The sequence below is a fragment of the Salmo trutta genome, chromosome 1 (genome assembly GCF_901001165.1).
Source record: "Salmo trutta chromosome 1, fSalTru1.1, whole genome shotgun sequence".
Lineage (NCBI taxonomy): Eukaryota > Metazoa > Chordata > Actinopteri > Salmoniformes > Salmonidae > Salmo > Salmo trutta.
This window is the reverse complement of record NC_042957.1, coordinates 57,463,947-57,487,051: the sequence shown is the minus strand read 5'-3', so window position 1 is coordinate 57,487,051 and position 23,105 is coordinate 57,463,947. Positions and strand designations below refer to the sequence as shown.

General features: G+C 42.0%; 1 protein-coding gene across 1 annotated transcript; it reads left to right on the top strand.

Annotated features, from left to right (window-relative positions):
* The first annotated feature begins 5,220 nt into the window (after positions 1-5,220).
* On the top strand, positions 5,221-23,026 carry ubald2 (UBA-like domain containing 2). Its single transcript, XM_029766539.1, has 3 exons — positions 5,221-5,512; positions 14,305-14,361; positions 19,757-23,026. Exons 1-3 carry the CDS (start codon positions 5,393-5,395, stop codon positions 20,108-20,110), a joined length of 531 nt encoding a protein of 176 aa, XP_029622399.1. The 5' UTR covers positions 5,221-5,392; the 3' UTR covers positions 20,111-23,026.
* The last annotated feature ends 79 nt before the right edge of the window (positions 23,027-23,105 follow it).

Genomic DNA, 23,105 nt, shown 5'->3' with positions numbered 1-23,105 from the left:
TCCAAGGAGAACAACAGACCAATTGATATTTTTGAACAAATATAAAATATCACAATTATTAAATAGTTTGATGTACTTTCTTTAAATCCTCAAAATATTTATTTGTGTAGTGTAATAATTTGTGTTCTGAAAAAAAGTATTCTAAACAAAATCAAAAAAACAAAATATACATCAAATACAGTTGTAATGGCTGTCATATAGAGCGGACCAAGGCACAGCGTGTTGAGTGCTCATAATTACTTTTATTAAACTCAGAACACGAAAGAAAATAACAAAGAGAAAAACGATCAGCTAACAGTTCTGTCAGGTATTAAAGTCTACACAGAACACAACTAAACAGAAATCAACTGCCCACAAACACGCTAGAAAAAACCCCAACTTAAATATGATCACCAATTAGAGACAACGCGAACCAGCTGCCTCTAATTGGAGATCATCCCAAAAACCTCCAACATAGAAATAGAATAATAGAACAAAACATAGAAATAGAAAACATAGACAAACCACCCAAAACACCCCCAGTCACGCCCTGATCTACTCTACTATAGAAAATTACATCTTACTTGGGTCAGGAACGTGACAACAGTGCCCTTGGAAAGTATTTAGAACCCTTGACTTTTCCCCCCAAAAAATGTGTTACAGCCGTTTTCTAAAATGGATAAAAAAAATAATAATTAAACATCAGCAATCTACACACAATACCCCATAATGACCAAATGAAAACAGGTTTTTAGAAATGTTTGCAAATGTATTCAATCTAAAAAACAGAAATACCTTATTTACATAAGTATTCAGACCTTTTGCTATGAGAATCGAAATTGAGCTCAGGTGCATCCTGTTTCCATTGATCATCCTTGAGATGTTTCTACAACTTGATTAGAGTCCACCATTGGTAAATTCAATTGATTGGACATGATTTGGAATGGCACACGCCTGTCTATACAAGGTCCCACAGTTGACAGTGCATGTCAGAGCAAAAAATGGTACCAAAGGTACCAAAAAATGTCTGCAGTATTGAAGGTTCCCAAGAACACAGTGGCCTCCATCATTCTTAAATGGAAGAAGTTTGGAACCACCAAGACTCTTCCTAGAGCTGGCCGCCCGGCCAAACTGAACAATCAGAGGAGAAGGGCCTTGGTCAGGGAGATGAACAAGAACCCAAAGCTCCCTCTGACAGCTCTCTATGGTTCCTTTGTGCAGATGGGAGAACCTTCTAGAAGGACAAGCATCTCTGCAGCACTCTACCAATCAGGCCTTTATGGTAGAGTGGCCAGACGGAATCCACTCCTCAGTAAAAGACACGTCAGCCCGCTTGGAGTTTGCCAAAAGGCACCTAAAGACTCAGACAATGAGAAACAAGATTATCTGGTCTGATGAAACCAAGATTGAACTCTTTGGCCTGAATGCCAAGCGCCATATCTGGAGGAAACCAGGCACCATTCCTACGGTGAAGCATGGTGGTGTCAGCATCATGCAGTGGGGTTGTTTTTTTCAGCGACAGGGACTGGGAGAATAGTCAGGATCGAGGCAAAGATTAAACGGAGCAAAGTACAGAGAGATCCTTGATGAAAACCTACTCCAGAGCGCCCAGGACCACAGACTGGGGCGAAGGTTCACCTTCCAACAGGATAACGACACTAAGCACACAGCCAAGACAACGCAGGAGTGGCTTCAGGACAAATCTCAGAATGTCCTTGAGTGGCCCAGCCAAAGCCCGGACTTGAACCCGATCAAACATCTCTGGAGAGACCTGTAAATAGCTGTGCAGTAATGCTCCCCATCCAACCTGCCAGAGCTTGACAGGATCTTCAGAGAAGAATGGGAGAAACTCCCCAAATACAGATGTGCCAAGCTTGTAGCGTTTTACCCAAGAAGACTCGATGCTGTAATCGTTGCCAAAGGTGCTTCAAGAAAGTACTGAGTAACGGGTAGCATACTTATGTAAATGTGATATTTCCGTATTTCTTTATTTTTTTTATAAATTGGCAAACATTTCTGAAAACCTGTTTTTTCTTTATCATTTTGGGGTATTGTGTGGAGATTGATGAGGGAAAAAAACTATTTAATCAATTTTAGAATAAGGCCATAACATAACACAATGTGGAAAAAGTCAAGGGGTCTGAATACTTTCCGATGTCAATCTACTATAGTAGATTGACATACTCTACCAGACAAAAGTTTGGACACACCTACTCATTCAAGGATTTTCTTTATTTGTACTATGTTCTACATTGTAGAATAATAGTGAAGACATCAAAACTATGAAATAACACACATGGAATCATGTAGTAACCAAAAAAGTGTTAAACAAATCAAAATATATTTGAGATTCTTGAAAGTAGCCACTCTTTGCCTTGATAACAGCTTTGCCCACTCTTGGCATTTTCAACCAGCTTCATGAGGTAGTCACCTGGAATGCATTTAAATGAACTAGTGTGCCAAATACAGGCTGCATCACATCTGGCCATGATTGGGAGTCCCATAAGGCGGCGCACAATTGGCCCAGCATTGTCCGGGGTAGGCCGTCATTGTAAATAAGAATTTGTTCTTAACTGACTTGACTAGTTAAATAAAGGTTACACATAATGTCAAGAGTGTGCAAAGCTGTCAGAGTGTGCAAACAGAGTGTGCAAACACTGGCTACTTTGAAGAATATAAAATATATGTTTTGGTTACTACATGATTCCATATGTGTTATTTCATAATGTTGATGTCTTCCCTATTATTCTACAATGTAGAAAATAGTAAAAATAAAGAAAAACCCTTGAATGAGTAGGTGTGTCCAAACGTTTGACTGGTACTGTATATATATTAATCAAAACCCCTGCCTGTTATACACAGAGTTTATTCAGTGTTTCCAGTGGCCCCAAAGCTATAGTGAAGGGGCTTTTCCAGGAAACCCTGGCTGCGTGCTACTTACACACTGAACAAGCATTCACAGCTCTGACAGAGACCCAAAAGGAAGATGGTGACTGACTCGTGAGTCACAGACTCAGGTTGGTGGGGGGGAACCAAGATGGAGGTCAACACGTGGGCAAGAAAACAAGCAAGACATCCTGAGTATCTCTGAAAACAAAGTCCACACTGTCAAGATCATGTTAATCATTGACCAATGACAGTATGGCTCCACCCCCTTTACTCTGTGTTTTGGGAGAGCCTAGGGTCCTGGTATCTGAAAGCAGATGGTGATCTGCATGAGACAATAACAATTTAGGTTATGTCTCCCTGCAGTGTGAGTAATACAGTTTTACAGAATATATCACCCATTAAAGCAAGGGCATTTGTCCAGATAAGCTTTATGGGGACAAAATAACACAGCATAAGGACAGTTAAGGTGGCCATTCAGCAGTAGCCTACTTTTCAGTATTTTGAACTGACTGACCTCTCACATGAGCTTCAGATCATTTGGTCTGACCATTTAAAGCAAAGCGTCAAGTATTGAGCTATTTTGTGTGGATAAATGTTATATGCTGCCCATTTTGAGAGGAAATGTGTTGTTTTTTGTTCAAATTATTACCTCAAAAAAGATAAAACATGGGTAACCTTGAAGGCTTGATGGTCACAGTGTATGACATTGTTTCATTGAAAATTAAACAACAGAGTGACTTTCACTTTCTGGTTGTGTAATGTCAAAATGGCAGAATTGTCCTTATGTCCTTATCTTCTGTATGTTTGTTTCAAGTTTTAACAAAAAAAGTCCCATGACCTTCTAGTGTAATGATTTATTTGCTGAAGCAAATTGCCTATTAAAATAACCACCTCTCAGTGTGGTGCAGAATGAACAGAATAAGTCATTTGTTGAAAGTCATCACGATAAACACCCAACAGATGCTCATAACTGACCAACAAAAATCTCATAAATTATTTCCTTGAATAGTTCATTAGACCATTCTGGAACATGAGGTCACTATTCCCAGAGCTATCTTTCCATGTGAAAGAACATGTTTCCGAAGCCTCTTTAAGGAATACCTAGGATAGGATAAAGTAATCCTTCTAACCCCCCCTTTAAAAGATTTAGATGCACTATTGTAAAGTGGTTGTTCCACTGGATATCATAAGGTGAATGCACCAATTTGTAAGTCGCTCTGGATAAGAGCGTCTGCTAAATGACTTAAATGTAAATGTAAATGTAAATGCCTCATTCCAAATGTCTCCAATTATTAGTCAAGTGAATTTACTCATCAGTCTCAAAATAAATGGGGACAAATGCATGTAATTTGTGAGCCTATTTAAAATACACAGACAACTGATTAAAGTAAATAATGGAGTAAGATGTTGCTATGCAGAAAACAAGTCAGAAAGAATAGAGGAAAGGTGAAATTTGAGATCCTCTGGGAACCTTTGGGGACCCCTATTTACAATCGATTTCAGATGATAGATTTTGAACACAATAAATTAACATATTGTCATAATTGACTGTTTGAAGAGTTGTGTGTGTAGTCTCCAATCCATTATTAATATACACCATCAAATTCACATTATCCAGGTAACACCCACCTACAATACATAATAGATAGTCTTCTCTGTCACCTTTAATATACTGTATACCTACACCTCAGCTGAATTATTCAGTCTTGCAGGAAGGGAGCTTGACGTCCCACTGCCTAGTGGATAGTACTCAGAGATAATCACAGAGAAAAACACACGGAACGTGTTTGATCACCAATGCAGCCAGAAATTAATACACTTTTCTTCCGTATATGCTGTCTCATAATATAGTATCAGCTATTCAGAGACTCGCCGACAGCACAGCACATTTATTATTATCGATGTATTTTCTGTTTGGGGAAAAAAGTATGAACAGTAGGCTTTGCTCACCGTCCATAAGCTGTTATATTGTCGACTACTGTTATTATGATCAATGTACAGAATGTGAAACGTGCCTATATTGTAACCAGTACAATATGTCTCTGACTGTTTGGTCTGGCACAAAGACAACCATCATAATGTTGCTGTAAATATTTACAATAGAAATACCAATCCTGGACCTTTTCAATACGTTATCTCTAAATTGACCAATTATAGCACGACCCTCATATACCTTCTTCTAGAAATAAGCCAATAGGTGTGATTTACTCATCCTCTGGTATCCAATCCATGAATATATGTACCCTGCAATTACCTTACTCCAACCGCTTGCTGGCTCGCGTGATAGCCAATGGTGTATCAGCCCGTACAATCTTGCTGACTTGTTTATCCAATCAGCTGTTGTGCTTGGCTTTGTTGTTGGTGATGACATGGACATATTTGTTGTTACTGGAAGGCGAGGGTAGAGCGTGGTAAGGAGGGTCAGGTTTGAGCGATTGATTTCGAAATTTTGAAGAACAAAAACGAGGCTTTGTTTTCCCAGGTTTCAACGATAAAATAACTGAGGTGGGGGTGAAAAGCGGTTATGTCGGTGAATATGGACGAACTCAGGCATCAAGTGATGATTAACCAGTTTGTTTTGACTGCTGGTTGTGCTGCTGATCAAGCGAAGCAGCTTCTTCAAGCGGCTCACTGGCAATTCGAGGTATGCGATGTGTGTGTTTATATGTTGGTTTCATAGCGATGCAGTTAACTAGCCACTTTAGCTAACTAACAAAGGCAAAGAATGAGAAGTTCTCCGAAATTAGTGAATGGCGATTATTTATTTTTTTACAACCATGTAAGTAAACCCAGTCATACGACCATGCTTTTACGGTGAATAATCCGGAAGACCTGGTCTAACATTAGGAAATGTGGTGTTGGCCATCGAATTTCTGCTTTGACTGTTCACACCAGTTAACTAGATGGGAAATTGATGCTGCTAACGTTATTGTTTTGATATCTGTATTGGTTACGTTGGTTATGTTATGTTATGTTTTTCATTTTGACCCTATTCAATATAAATTTGCATTATCTAACTAGCCATGGTTGCAGTTGATAGTAGTCTGATCCGATTTCTTTCAATGCCATATGAACATAATCAATCTCGAACGTCTAATTTAGCTAGATACAGTAATAGTGCAACTGGCTTTTGGTAACTAACTAACTAACTAACTAACTAACTAACTATCCAGAGAGCGAATTAGCTAGATAATGTAACGTTAGAGCGCGTTCCATCAATTATGTCTGAATAGGAGTGTCCAGAAAGAAAATACCTGGTTTAGGTTTTTGAATCCATGAGGTAAACATTGTTTACATTCTTGACTTGACACCACAAAACACGCAGAAGCTCTTCCTGTCCAGACCCCATTGTTGTAGTAAGTAAAAGGTGTCTCAAACGTTGCCTTTATTTTTTTAATATCGCCACTGCTCTGAAAATGTGTAGGCTATTTAGTGTAATAGCATGTATGTTACATAGCTAGCACACACAGCAATTCATACCTCAGTCCCAACTGGTATGACTTATGACCAGTCAATACACACTTCCAATATTGGAACAAGCTTCTACTAGTTATTACTTTCCATATTTGGCTACTTAAGAGTAGTGCACCAATAAACACACTCACAAACACACATTTAAAGAACATTGTGTTTATGATTGCTTGTTGAACAAGGTCAGTGAAAGGGTACACAGCGGACCTCCTGGATTGACCGTACTCTTGTCCAGGAGTATTCATAGGGGATATCTATCTTTAGGCAGATTACGGTGCCTTATCCTTCCAGTTGTTCATATCCAGTACTCCTAGTCCTGGCTCAGAGATGCACACCATATGAACAGGCGTTTCTTCTAAGCTGATACACAGCGTGACCCTTTTCAATCATGGCTTCAGCCAGAGCAGCAAGGTGGAATTGTAATTTGAATGAGCGTAATAGTAACATACCTTTTTAGTGAATAAATAATTCACTACATGATATGAAAGAAAAATCCAGTTCATGTTGAAGCACACCCTTGAGTAATGTATAATGAAAAGTATGCAAAGCCTTGTAGGCTATATCCGCTCCTGTTTGAAAAGCTCAGCTGGCCACTGGTTTGACATATTCAACAGGGCCCTAAGTATGGACAACAGAGAGATGCTGAGAAGATCTGAGGCTTCAGGCCTCTCCTTCCAGATGGTTTCCCAAACACACCTCCGATCTGTCTAATGGCCAAGCTTTTGTTAGTGCTTATGCTCGAGCAGAAGTGGTTGGGCCAGGTGGTTTGAAGGGGCTGAGGAGGCTGCTCAGGTCCTCCCAAGCTTCTGAGAGCAGAGTCAGCCTGTAGCTTGATTGGAGCAGATACATTGCAGAGACAACTTAGCCTCCTCTGGGTAACCTGTCCGGCTCAAGGTCAAAGGGCTAGTTGCCTATGGCTGGGCTGAGCTCCCCCAGGTGCTGTTGGCTAAGGAGTGGAGGGTCAAAACATTAGGAACACCTGCTATTTCCATGACATAGACGTACCAGGTGAAAGCTATGATCCCTTATTAATGTTACTTGTTAAATCCACTTCAACCAGTGTAGATGAAGTGGAGGTGACAGGTTAAAGAAGGATTTTAAGCCTTGAGACAATTGAGACATTGTGCATGTGTGCCATTCAGAGGGTGAATGGGCAAGACAAAATATTTAAGTGCCTGTGAAAGGGGTATGGAAGTAGGTGCCTGAGGCACCATTTTGATGGTATGACACGAACTGCAATGCTGCTGGGTTTTTCATCCTCAACAGTTTCCCGTGTGTATCAGGAATGGTCCACCACCCAAAGGACATCCAGCCAACTTGACACAACTGTAGGAAGCATTGGAGTCAACATGGACCAGCATCCCTGTGGAACGCTTTTGACACCTTGTAGAGTCCATGCCCCAATGAATTGAGGCTGTTCTGAGGGCAAAAGAGGGTGCAACTCAATATTAGGAAGGTGTTCTTAATGTTTTGTGCTCTCTGTGTAAATATTGTGTATACATATTGTATATACTGTATGTGTATATGTAGAGTCTCTCTATATCAAATATTTATGTATAGTACAATCTCAAAATGTTAGCCTTTATTAGTTCATTGAATGTCTTTGTGGCTAGTCATCTTTCTATGATGTCAGTATAATGTCCCTCTCACTGGGCTGCTCCTGGCTGCAGAGCAGGCTGTGTCGTCGTGTCTGCTCCTGGCTGCAGAGCAGGCTGTGTCGTCGTGTCTGCTCATGGCTCCTGGCTACAGAGCAGGCTGTGTCGTCGTGTCTGCTCATGGCTCCTGGCTGCAGGGCAGGCTGTGTCGTCGTGTCTGCTCATGGCTCCTGGCTACAGAGCAGGCTGTGTCGTCGTGTCTGCTCATGGCTCCTGGCTGCAGGGCAGGCTGTGTCGTCGTGTCTGCTCATGGCTCCTGGCTGCAGGGCAGGCTATGTCGTCGTGTCTGCTCATGGCTCCTGGCTGCAGGGCAGGCTGTGTCGTCGTGTCTGCTCATGGCTCCTGGCTGCAGAGCAGGCTGTCGTCGTGTTTGCTTATGGCTCCTGGCTGCAGGGCAGGCTGTGTCGTCGTGTCTGCTCATGGCTCTTGGCTGCAGGGCAGGCTGTGTCGTCGTGTCCATGGGCATGTTCCGTATTCTGTCACTCCCTCAGGGCACAGCCCCCACTCAGCCTCCTTATCCCTGTTACTACACCATTATTTATGCACTTCTTTCTTCTGCACTCTTCCGTATCACCCTAAGTATTCTTTTTGTGTCCACCTATATTTATTTATCCTATTTCTATTTCAGGCTGTTTTTTAAAATATGTTTTTGTTATTGTTTGCTGTGCCCTCATTTAGATGCCTGTTCAATTCTTCTGCTTTTATATAGGCCTAGTGCTGAGCTTCATTGCAGTGTTCTGTCAGTCATGTTACATAAGCAACACTGTTATGACTCTTCTCTGCTCCATTGCTAGGTTCTCTGCTCCATTGCTAGGTTCTCTGCTCCATTGCTAGGTTCTCTGCTCCATTGCTAGGTTCTCTGCTCCATTGCTAGGTTCTCTGCTCCATTGCTAGGTTCTCTGCTCCATTGCTAGGTACTCTGCTCCATTGCTAGGTTCTCTGCTCCGTAAGGTAATGGATGCTCTCACTTAAAGCCCATGAGTAGTACTGAAACCTTTATGCCGATGCTCTTAGATATGGTGTTGCACTGTGTGTTTGTAACCTACATAATTTGTGTGTGAAACGGAACCGTTGTTGATGGTCTTGGATGTACACAGAAACACCCTTAACATTAAAAAACATAAACAGTCAAAGAGCAGTGTGATTCCAGCAGCCTGGTAGACAATGGCAGTGCAGCACATTCATGTTGATATGTGTGTCACGTTGAGCAGCAGACATTCCAGCACTACTGCTGCTGTTGTCAAACAACCACAAAAGATGGTTTGTGGGGGAGGGGGCCGGCTTCAGCCTTGAGGGGAAACCACACATTCATTGAAGTGTTCGCAAAGAGAGATTCTAGTGAAGGGAAATGGAGGCTAGGCAAGGGACTAAGGTTTAGCTAGACATGCTGTCATTTCAGTAGTAGGCTGCATGCAATTATTTTAATCCAGTTACTAAGACACATTCATATTTGAGGCGATTTGTATACGAAGGAATGACACAGCATTTGTCAATTTTCCACCTCTTAAAAAGAACATGAATCATGGGCCAGTCAGACTACGTGAATCATAAAACCGGTATCTTGCAATAAAATCTGATAAACTACTAAGGATATGTTTTGGTATCAGTGTATTTTTGTTTCTGGACCATGGTGTCCTTACCAGGCTGGTCTTTGTATTCACAACAGAGTGAAACAATAGAAGTAGCCTATGGACTTCCTTGTTTGTGTTCAAGGGCAGCAACTGAAAGTAGGACTACTTGTTTACATTGTTTTCTCATAGCCCGTCAGAGGAAGGCTGTCACAAACAAGGTTTTGTTGTGGCCTATGTGAATTGTCCCTGAGAATATAGCACATACCCTATTCACGGTAGTTTATATAGCCTAAAGTGTTTTCACGTCACTGAGTTGTAAACACTAGTTTTAAGTAAAGGAACAGTACTAGGGTACTAGCGATCTTCTTTTCCATGCTAATTATGATTTTAAACAAGCCTGTGTAGTGTGTACATTCTCACTGAGCCATTAGCCTGTCTGCCACTGCCTCTCTCTCCGCGTGGTTTACAAACCCTGTTTTGGACAGTGGAGGATGATAGTTTTAACCCCAGAGCCATGTGATCTACTCGTACCAACTGACCCATAGGCCAGCAGCAGAGGGGGATGGGGGTCAGGCTCTCCAGTGTGAGCGGAAAGGAAGGTGAAATGTGTTACTACTGTTTTGTGGTCCGCAAACTAAGGCTGGGCATGAGTACTTGAACGTACATCAAAACTCAGTCTTAAGCAGAGATTATCATTTTTTATACTGTAAAACTATTTGGTTCAATTTTTTTTTATTGAAGACAATGTCAATTTGCTTTGACTCTAATGTTCAATTTGTACATGTGCATTTGCGTAACACACAAAAAAAGAAACCAGGCCAAGCATCACACAGTTCTGCTCCCTAAATTCCCTTTACCCTCCTTGTCTCATTCAGTTGTGTTCTGACCGCTCCCTCTACACACGCATGTTGAGTGCACACACAAGCTCCCGTTAGGCCTACAGAAATAAATGCCTATAAAAACGTATCTAACTGATGGGATACACAAGCTCCCGTTATGCCTACAGAAATAAATGCCTATAAAAACGTATCTAACTGATGGGATACACAAGCTCCCGTTAGGCCTACAGAAATAAATGCCTATAAAAACGTATCTAACTGATGGGATACACAAGCTACATCCTTGCCAAATGATGTCAGTTTTATCGCAAATTCAAAATGGATTGGTTGACTGAAGTTGGGAAATATGTGTTCCAACAATGCGCAATAATTTTGTAATAATTGTGTCATTTTCCGCTTTATTATGCTACTTTGCGGTTGTCACTAGTTACCACAAAGTCAAAATTGACTGCACGGAACAATTCATGAAAACAAAAAATGTGCTTTTTGGTCTTAAGGTTAGGCATAAGGTTAGCAGTGTGGTTAAGGTTAGGGTTAAGGGTTAGGTTTCAAATCTGATTTTAAGAAGAGACATTGTAGAAACAGGCAGAGTTTATTTTTTATTTAACTAGGAAAGTCAGTTAAGAACAAATTCTTATTTACAATGACGGCCTTACCTGGACGACGCTGGGCCAATTGTGCGCCGCCCTATGGGACTCCCAATCACGGCCGGTTGTGATACAGCCTGGAATCGAACCAAGGTCTATAGTGACGCCACTAGCACTGAGATGCAGTGCCTTAAACCGCTGCGCCACTCGGGAGCTTGACCCTGTGGCTGTGGTAACTAGTCATGACCCCACTTTGCGAACTGCGGGTGCCAGAATTATTTAGCCTTGGCTATATATAACCCCCCCTATAAACATAGACAGGTTCTACTCTGAAATATGCTAAAACATTAGTTTGATAAAGACATAGTGTATTTTCATCAGAATCATTAAGCCTAGGCCTACTCACCGAACAGATGTCATGGTCATAATTCATCCCCGTTCAGGGTTCAAAGTGGAATTGTTATTCCATTTTGAAAATTCCAAAGAACAGGCAGAATAAACTAGACCACTGTGTATATCCCCCCCCAAAAAAATACAGATTTTTGTTTGTAACCCTTTTTAAATGATCAGATGTGTATCACTTCGCACTATTTGGTTCTATTTTATTCTTTTATGTTACATTTTTACATTTTAGTCATTTAGCAGATGCTCTTATCCAGAGCAATTAGGGTTAAGTGTCTTGCTCATGGGCACATCGACAGATTTCTTCCCACCAAGTCGGCTCGGGATTCGAACCAGCAACCTTTTGGTTACTGGCCCAACGCTCTTAACTGCTAATATACACTGCTCAAAAAATAAAGGGAACACTTAAACAACACAATGTAACTCCAAGTCAATCACACTTCTGTGAAATCAAACTGTCCACTTTGGAAGCAACACTGATTGACAATACATTTCACATGCTGTTGTGCAAATGGAATAGACAACAGGTGGAAATGATAGGCAATTAGCAAGACACCCCCAATAAAGGAGTGGTTCTGCAGGTGGTGACCACAGACCACTTCTCAGTTCCTATGCTTCCTGGCTGATGTTTTGGTCACTTTTGAATGCAGGCGGTGCTTTCACTCTAGTGGTAGCATGAGACGGAGTCTCCAACCCACACAAGTGGCTCAGGTAGTGCAGCTCATCCAGGATGGCACATCAATGCGAGCTGTGGCAAGAAGGTTTGCTGTGTCTGTCAGCGTAGTGTCCAGAGCATGGAGGCGCTACCAGGAGACAGGCCAGTACATCAGGAGACGTGGAGGAGGCCGTAGGAGGGCAACAACCCAGCAGCAGGACCGCTACCTCCGCCTTTGTGCACGGAGGAGCAGGAGGAGCACTGCCAGAGCCCTACAAAATGACCTCCAGCAGGCCACAAATGTGCATGTGTCTGCTCAAACGGTCAGAAACAGACTCCATGAGGGTGGTATGAGGGCCTGACGTCCACAGGTGGGGGTTGTGCTTACAGCCCAACACCGTGCAGGACGTTTGGCATTTGCCAGAGAACACCAAGATTGGCAAATTCGCCACTGGCGCCCTGTGCTCTTCACAGATGAAAGCAGGTTCACACTGAGCACATGTGACAGACGTGACAGAGTCTGGAGACGCCGTGGAGAACGTTCTGCTGCCTGCAACATCCTCCAGCATGACCGGTTTGGCGGTGGGTCAGTCATGGTGTGGGGTGGCATTTCTTTGGGGGGCCGTGTGCTCGCCAGAGGTAGCCTGACTGCCATTAGGTACCGAGATGAGATCCTCAGACCCCTTGTGAGACCATATGCTGGTGCGGTTGGCCCTGGGTTCCTCCTAATGCACGACAATGCTGGACCTCATGTGTCTGGAGTGTGTCAGCAGTTCCTGCAAGAGGAAGGCATTGATGCTACGGACTGGCCCGCCTGTTCCCCAGACCTGAATCCAATTGAGCACATCTGGGACATCATGTCTCGCTCCATCCACCAACGCCACGTTGCACCACAGACTGTCCAGGAGTTGGCGGATGCTTTAGTCCAGGTCTGGGAGGAGATCCCTCAGGAGACCATCCGCCACCTCATCAGGAGCATGCCCAGGCGTTGTAGGGAGGTCATACAGGCACGTGGAGGCCACACACACTACTGAGCCTCATTTTGACTTGTTTTAAGGACATTACATCAAAGTTGGATCAGCCTGTAGTGTGGTTTTCCACTTTAATTTTGAGTGTGACTCCAAATCCAGACCTCCATGGGTTGATAAATTGGACTTCCATTGATTATTTTTGTGTGATTTTGTTGTCAGCACATTCAACTATGTAAAGAAAATCTTATTAAATAATTGTATTTCATTCATTCAGATCTAGGATGTGTTATTTTAGTGTTCCCTTTATTTTTTTGAGCAGTGTATAATAGATGTGTCTTGACTGTGATAAGGGCTTGGGAAATAAGAGTCTTGTCTGCTAAATTAACAAAACAAGGCTATGCCATTGCACAGCTATAGCCTTCTACAAGAAGTGCCACACTGCTGAGTTTACTACCTTTTTGAAGATTGAGTTCCAATATATAATATAACCAGTTGATATTACAGTTTCAGAAAATGTATCTTAAATGGCACTTGTTTATTAATTGATTGAATATACACTGAGTGTACAAAACATTATGAACACCTGCTCTGACCAGATGAATCCAGTTGAAAGCTATGATCCCTAATTGATATCACCTGTTAAATCCACTTCGATCAGTGTAGATGAAGGGGAGGAGGCATGTTAAATAAGGTTTTTTAAGCTCGGAGACAATTGAGACGATTTGTATCAAGAACTGCAACGCTGGTGGGTTTTTACATTTTCAACAGTTTTTTGTGTATCAAGAATGGTCCACCACCCAAAGGACATCCAGCCAACTTGACACAACTGTGGGAAGCATTGGAGACAACACGGGTCCTCGTCCCTGTGGAACACTTTAGACACCTTGTAGAGTCCATGCCCCAACGAATTGAGGCTGTTCTGAGGGAATAGGGGGTGGGGGGGTTGTTCGCAACTCAATATTAGAAAGGTGTTCTTAATGTTTTTGTTCACTCAGTGTATATATGAGGCAATTTAGCAATTAGGATTTGTTATCTTTAATGGTTATGATAAATTCCGCATTGTTGCGCACTGTTGGCATAGATAAATGCACACATTTTTTCCAGTCTGGGCCTTGTGTTCTAAAAGTAGTTTTTTTCCCCGAATATTCAGAAACAAATCATGCGAGTACTTGAACAGTCAAAGGTCAAATGCCCACCCTACCACAAATGGCAGTTCAAGTGCTCACAATGTTCTCACACACAATTTCCTCTCTTCCCCTCATTCTGTCTCTCTCTCCCTCTACAGACAGCCTTAAGCTCCTTTTTCCAGGAGGCCAACATCCCTAGTCACCACCACCAGATGGTAAGTGCATTTTGTTCCCCCTAAAAAATTTAAAAAGGGCTTAAGGCATGTATTACATTCTGTCAGTGTGTTCAGGGAGCTAATTTACGGCATGGCTGCAGCGTCAGTGACCAGGCCAGTCTGCTCCTCCTCTTCAGTCAGACAGACAGACGGACAGATTCACCAACAGGACAGGACTAGAGCATAGTAGTACAGCTGTGTCTGGCAGAGTGACATCACTGGAGTTATCGCTCCTGAGTAGTATAGTCTACATCCTGCTGTACTACTCCACGGTGCTTATTGGTTTTCAACACTGCCCAAGCCTTTTAGGGTAAGCTTACTTAAGATATACTGCCACATGGACTGGCACCATGCTTTTTAGTGCAACACGCGTTTCATATCATGAATTCTTAAACCTTACACAATATTTTGAAACCTTTTCCTTCAACATGTATTTCATGAAAATATGCATTGGTATGTCAGGCACAGCGAAGTAGCTGGGACCCAATAGCTAATTTAACCGCGGTGAAAGCAATGGCACAAGGCTGGCCCCTGTTCTTGGCCCAAGCCAATTTACGCAATGCTATTCCCTAATGGCTATAGTGATCATGTGGTCCGTGCATGAAACCATTTCTGCTCCCTCATTTGACCAGTAAAAGCCCTGGAGCGGCGAGCTGGAAATGTAATGTAATGTTTACCACATGGAGGCTGTGCTGTGAGCATGCAGTGTTGACGTGCGCACTGAACCCAGCCATCCCCTTATCATCTGTCTGCTGCTGCTCTGCTGCTACAACACTGTTTTGGTTTTCTCTCTTCTTTCCCTTCCTCTTGGGTGGGAGGAGCATGTTCGAGCTTGAGAGAGAGGAAGTGTGTGAGTGGCGGGGGCCAGGGTTTGTTATTATTTTCGGTGCAGCCATTACATCATACCGCTGGAGGGTGTTTGTGTGTTTGCGACTGTGTGTGTGAGTGAGTGTGTGTGTGCATGTGTACACGTGTTTGTGTGTGAGGTGGGCATGTGCATGCTGGGAGGAGGAGTGATGTAAGAGAGCTATCTGCTACAGAGGAGGAGGAAGGGCTGTTAAGAATAGAGAGAGTGGAGAGTCAGTCATCAGCAGCTGCAAGCCATCTCCATGCATTGCTGGTGTTAGTCCTCCCTCTCTCTCGCTCTTGCTCTCGCTCTCTCGTTCTGCACTCTCCTGGGGGAGCCGAAGGGGAAACAGTGGGTGTGGGGAAGAAAGAGCTCAGTGTAGCAACAATAGTGTACACAACACTGCCCTCAATCAAACACTATTGACTATACATGGAGAACAAATCTGTGTATATGTAAGGGACTCTTATAGCCTTAAAGCTACACCGAAGGGTCACATTTCCACAACCACTTGACATCCAGAGTTGCATTGCTTGTTGTAAACATGGGGCTGGGTTTTTATTTATTTATTTAGGCCTAGTACTTGACCTGAGAAAACAAGTCCTAATAAGTAAGTCCTAGAGAGGATGACATTCCTATATCAGTTTAATATGTACTCAATCTGATGAAGAGAAGCCACAACCAGTTGAATTACATTGTTTCTTTTCATTGCTCTGTACATAATGTAATTCATGGAAAGTGGGTAGTGCACTCTGGTGGTGATGGTAGTCGTAGTTGTGATGGTAGTCGTAGTTGTGATGGTAGTCGTAGTGGTAGTCGTGGTGGTGGTAGTCACGGTGGTGGTGGTAGTTGTGGTGGTAGTCGTAGTTGTGGTGGTGGTAGTCATAGTGGTGGTGGTAGTCATAGTGGTGGTGGTAGTGGTAGTCTTAGTAGTGGTGGTGGTAGTCGTAGTAGATGTGATGGTAGTGGTGATGGCAGTCAGTGGTGGTGGTGGTAGTGGCAGTCATAGTGGCAGTCTTAGTAGTGGTAGTGGTAGTCATAGTGGTGGTGGTAGTCGTAGTAGTGGTGGTAGTAGTCGTAGTAGTGGTGGTGGTGGTAGTCATAGTGGTGGTGGTAGTCATAGTGGCAGTCTTAGTAGTGGTGGTGGTGGTGGTGGTAGTCGTAGTAGATGTGATGGTAGTGGTAGTAGTAGTAGTACTATTATTACTACACTACTATTATTACTACACTACTATTATCACTATTACTACACTACTATTATCACTACTGCTATTACTACACTACTATTATTACTACTATTATCACTACTAGTATTACTACACTACTATTACTACACTACTATTATCACTACTGCTATTACTACACTACTATTATTACTACTATTATCACTACTAGTATTACTACACGACTATTATCACCACTATTATTACTACACTACTATTATCACAACTATTATTACTACTATTATTACTATTGTCACTACTATTATTACTACACTACTATTATCACTACTATTATTACTACACTACTATTATCACAACTATTATTACTACTATTATTACTATTGTCACTACTATTATTACTACTATTATCACTGCTATTTTTACTACACTACTATTATCACTACTATTATTACTACACTACTATTATCACTACTATTATTACTACACTACTATTATCACTACCGTTACTATTTGCCACCACTGCTATCAACCCTTCTACTACTTCTACCACTACTATTATCACCACTACTATTATCACTACTATTACTACCACTACTATCAATACCACTACTTTTATCACTACCACTACTATTATCACTACTACTATTATCACTACTACTATTATTACTACACTACTATTATCACTACTATTATTACTACACTACTATTATCACTACAATTATTACTACACTACTATTATCACTACTATTATCACTACTATTATTACTACACTACTATTATCACTACTATTATCACTACTACTATTATCACTATCGTTACTATTTGCCACCACTGCTATTAACCCTTCTACTATTATCACGATCACTACTATTACTACCACTACTATCAATACCACTACTTTTATCACTACCACTACTATTATCACTACTACTATTATCACTACTACTATTATTACTACACTACTATTATCACTACAATTATTACTACACTACTATTATCACTACTATTGTCACTACTATTATTACTACACTACTATTATCACTACTATTATCACTACTACTATTATCACTATCGTTACTATTTGCCACCACTGCTATTAACCCTTCTACTATTATCACGATCACTACTATTATCGCTACTATTACTACTATCACTACCACTACTTTTATCACTACCACTACTATTATCCCTACTACTACTACTATTATCACTATCACTACTATTATCCCTACTGCTACTACAATTATCACTACTACACTACTATTATTACTACTGCTACTATTATCCCTACTACTACCACTACTATCAATACCACTACTATTATCATTGCTACCACTATTATCACAACCACTACTATTATTACTACTACTATTATTACTACCACTATTATTACTACCACTATTATTATCAATACTACTATTATTATCCTTACTACTTATCACTACTACTATTATTACTACTGCTATTATCACCACCACTACTACTATTATCACCACCACTACTACTATTATCACCACCACTACTACTATTATCACCACCACTACTACTATTATCACCACCACTACTACTATTATCACTACCACTACTACTATTATTACTACCACTACTACTATTATTACTACCACTACTACTATTATCACTATTACTACCACTACTATTATTACTACTACTATTATCACTACTACTACTATTATTATTATTATTATTATTATTATTACTACTACTACTACCACTAGTATCAATACCACCACTATTATCATTGCTACTACTATTATCACTACCACTATTATCACCACCACTACTACTATTATCACTACCACTACTATTACTACCACTACTATTATAACCACTTCTACTACTATTATCACTACCACTACTATTACTACCACTACTATTATAACCACTTCTACTATTATCCCTACTATTACTACTATTATCACCACTACCACTATTACTAGCTGTACCACTATTGTAAACATTAAGGATGATATCGCAACAGTTGTAACTTGAAAGTACGTAGTGTTCAAACTCCCTTGTGAATGTGTGTATGTGTTTTATTTAACGGTGGGCGTCATATGGGAGGCAGATGGGGTCCAGTCCAGACCTGCCCTTCCTCTCAGCCAAACCTGCTAGACAAGGCCCCAGCCCCACCCTCCCAGCACAGCACTGTAGCTAAACACTTCCCAGCATAGGGTTGTCATTGTTATTGTTCTGTCTACCTACTCACTGTTTCACTAGGACCAGGTCTTACAGCTGCATCTGGACAGTCTAAGCAGCTGTATTGCTAATGGGTCGACTTCATTGCTTTATAGCTAAATTTGATCACTTGACTAGATGTCATATTTGAATATCTCCTTTACTATTGATTTCCATAACAAACAAGTTGAATAATTCACAGCTTAAAGCAAAACTCAGTTACATCTCTTCCAAGAAAAACAGGAAACCCCCTGTATGGACCACCATCTTGGGTCCAGCAGGAGGGGCAGTTTCAGTGTAGTCAACCATCACAGACCCAGACAGACTGAAACCATGCTTGTCCATCTCCTAACTGGAGCAGCTGCTGCTCACTCTGACAGACCTGTCACCTCACATCAACACTAAGACTGTGCCTCACTTCCTCACTTCAATACTATACTGTATGCTGCACTACACTCTGCTCCCTCCACTTTCAAAATGTCTAGTATCTTAGCTAGCTATGACCATGCCTGCCTCAGGCTCTAATCTGGTTTGGTGACCTAATCAATTTACCTTTTCAACTTTAGACACCTCTTTTATACTATTAGATCCACATTTCGGGTGCTTGCGTGACCCTCATGTCAGCGGGGCCATGGCTGTGTGTTAGAAATAAAACAGCCCTGACCTCCTGCAATGCTAAGAAGTCCTCCGTCCTGTAATGGCTGCTAGCCTGCTACCTGATCCCTGTTGGTGGTGGGGGTGTTTCTATCCTGAGGCACCACACTCAGTCTTACAAATTATAAAGTAATTCATGGCCTCAGTGGGGACATCTGACATTTTGTGTAACTGCACAGCATGTTAAGCTGCCATGTTTACCACAGTGAATGGATGTCGGTGGCTGCAGGGTTTAGAAACCTTGTCTTCGCAAATGTTCAGCAGTTGTACTGCACACAATGCCCAAGTCTACAAGTGAACTGCCTCCCACAACAGTAACTAACTAGTCTAGACTATTTGTTTTATGAACTCACCAATCATGCCTTCTATTGGTACATACAGTTCACAGCAGGCAGCAGCAATGGAAGCACCCCATGGGGACCAAATCATTGGGGCAGAATGTGTTAATGAAGTGTTTGCATTCAACTCAATGTAAGTCACTCATTTTAAACCCCACGTGTCTTCTGTTTTCCAGATGTGCACTCCAAGGAACACCCCAGCCACGCCGCCTAACTTCCCCGACACCATCACCATGTTCTCCAAGCTGAGGGCGTCAGACTGCTCGGGGAGCTCCGGAGGCGGAGGTCCCACCCAGGTGTCCATGGCCTGCTCCCCCCCCTCCTCCACAGCTGGCTTCGGATCCTTCTGGGCCTCATCACCCCCCAACCACCAGCCTGTCTGGCTGCCCCCCTCTTCGCCCACAGGCCACCACATGCACCACTACCAGCACCATCACCACATGCACCAGACCCCCATGTGGCCCCCTGTGTCCCAGCCCGGCAGCGCCCAGCAGACCCCTGTTGTATCGGTCCTGCATGGCCAGAGATGAGACTCTACCCAAGTGTGGGAGGGAGGGGGCTGGGTAGGGAGGGAGGAGAGGGCTGGGCTGGGCTGAGTGCAGCCTAATGAATCTACTAGGGGGGTTGGCTGTCAGGATTAAAGGGTCTTGTTGGCCAAGGGGAAAAGACACGCTACTGTTGTTTTCCTTCCTTTCTTTCTGTTTTTCTAAAATGACGATGAACAATGTCTTCTTTGGAGGACGTCTGTTTCCTCTCTCTCTCTTCATCATAACCCATCAAAGCCTGGGAAGAACTGGGGGAGAACCACTAATAACAATATGAGGAAGTGGAATAACGAAGGGGGTGGAGTCTCTGAACCCCCCCCCCCAAAGGACTCTGGGAAATGCAGTTTTCTTCGTCAATGCAAGTAGGATAGGAGCCATGTGATCTGCTAAAGTGCTTGATCATTGGCTGTTTTTAAAACTCTTCTCTCCCTTGGGGTTCAATAACGCTCCAGAGATGTGACCAGATTTCACAATAACCAGCAGACTAAAACAAAATGGGACTGCAACACAAATTATGGTTTTGTGTTCTTAGCTGATCTTATAGCCTAGAAAAAATATGTTTTCAATATTGTTTGTGGTATCTGTATAGTACAGATCATGGACAAACACTGTAGCCATTTTGTCAAGTTTCATGTAGCCATGTATCCCTTTTTAAAATGTCTATTTTGTAAGTACTATGTAGCTTAGTGAAACTTGACTCAGTGGCTCCACTGCATGCTGTTGTGTCTGAGAAGTGGGCTCTTCAGTATGTGTGGACTCGAAGCTTTGGTTTAAAGTGTCTGAAAGCTGACTTTCACATCAGAGGTGTTTTAAGGAGACATGTAAAGAAATGTTAATACTGTAATTCACTTTGTGTTGAGATACAGCAAAGTATGCAATCATTTGAGGAAGATTGAAGCCAGATTAAAGGCTGATGCATTTTTATCATTGTTTTTGGGAACATTTTCTACCTATGGATGTCAACGGACTCCCGAGTGGCGCATCGGTCTAAGGCACTGCATCTCAGTGCTAGAGGCGTCACTACAGACCCTGGTTTGATTCCAGGCTGTATCACAACCGGCCGTGATTGGGAGTCCCATAGGGTGGCGCACAATTGGCCCAGCGTCGTCCAGGTTTGGCCAGGGTAGGCCGTCATTGTAAATAAGAATTTGTTCTTAACTGACTTGCCTAGTCAACTTTCTTTTGACTGATAATGTAAACCGGTTTTCAGTAACAATTATGGAAACATCTTCTGAACTCCATTGTAAATAAAGGCTCAGCAGAAACAAAGTGCAAAAATGTTGAACTCCGTAACCTGGCTGGGGACGAGATTGAGATCTCAGTTATACTGTCAACACTGAATTTAATCTGGTTTGCAAATGTTTTGACTAACATAGATGGGTGTGAGGCATCAGTAGGCTACCTCTTCAGGTTTCGATGGGGAGTAGAGGCCCACTCAGTGATTTACTACACAACCTCTAGCAGAAGATCAACTGGTCCTACCTCTGGTTAAATGGGAGAGGCCGAATGTATTCCCTGCAGAAACAGTCGGTTTCAATGGGTCAGATTAGCAGAATCTCTCCTAGTGCGCAAAACGTGTGTAATTCCCTCCGTTAGAATAGTGGAATTACTTGATTGACTGATAATGAAATGAGTGTCTTGTCAACTATAGAATTATGAATTTAGTACGGGTTGCAAATATTTACTAAATGATTGTTCAGGCAATGTTTACATATTATGAGATTCAGTGTACTGATGAACAATGCTTCATAACCCAGAGTCTTACTTATAGGTGAGCTCTTCATACAACAGCCCATGTCAGAACATTTGCAAATCTATCAATGATGACAGATGGAAAAAGAGCCATTTTCACAATCATTCTCATTATAATTATCACAATAAAGAGGGAATAGGGAGGTCTGAACAGGTTACAGTTGTATACAGAGGGTACTTTTTCTGAAATAATGTCACATTCATTCATGCCTTCACTAAATGTTTTTATATTATGCCTGCCTGCCACGTCTTCACTCAGACAATCACAATCATATTCACATGTTCTTTCTTCCCTCTGGTTGAATACATGTAAAATCACATTTGTCAAGCTGTGACCTTGTGAGGAGGATTTTCTAATGTACAAAATGGACAGTCATGTAATGTTGGACAGATGCCACCTGGCCAATGTGGACCCTTGTCAATGTCACCAGAAAGAAGGGACACTTCTCCACTGTGCTGCCATGTAGTCTGAGCTGGTTCTAAATCCATGGACCTTTTCAGATGGATATTAGAAACTCAACGGTGGTTCCTCTTGGGGTGTTCATAACACCACCTCATTCATTAACTCGTGTTCTATTAAGGGGAATGTTTGTTGTCAACTGCATGAGTTTTGGTTGGTGATTTTCCAGTTCTGTGTTTTTAACAAGGTGGGAGTGGAGGTTGGTCCCATAATGAGTGTTTCCTGCTGTGTGGATTACTGGCTTCTCCTCAGTATTGTTGTGGTAACTAACACACCCAAACACAGTAGTGTTGGGTGATTATGGTTCCTGTGGTGATGTGACCCGGTCTCCATTCTCCTGCCACAGCTTTGGAATTCATCAACATATTTTATAAGGCTCTCATGAATCTCGATCAACAGTAGACCGTTTGGTCCCCCATGATATCTGTACAAACTGGGTGTTATGAAGTTTTCAAACGTCGTGTTCACCCATTCAAGATGTGCAGAATGCCTGATGGAAATCCTAAAACAAGTCAAACACCAAGCAATTTGCAGTGCACGAGTAACCCAAGGACTTCTCATGGACCCTCATTTACATCTCTCTAATCTGGCTTTTTATATAGATATTTCTCTCCTGTACTTTGTGTTTATTTCCCCTGTTGAAATGTGTATTTATATGTTTAATAAAATAAGGTATGATCTGCTAAGTGTTGGAGTTGTTCTGGGGTCTTGTTTTTGCGGAGAATAATTTTTGTGCTTTTATGAAATATGGTTGCTAAGGCACATTTG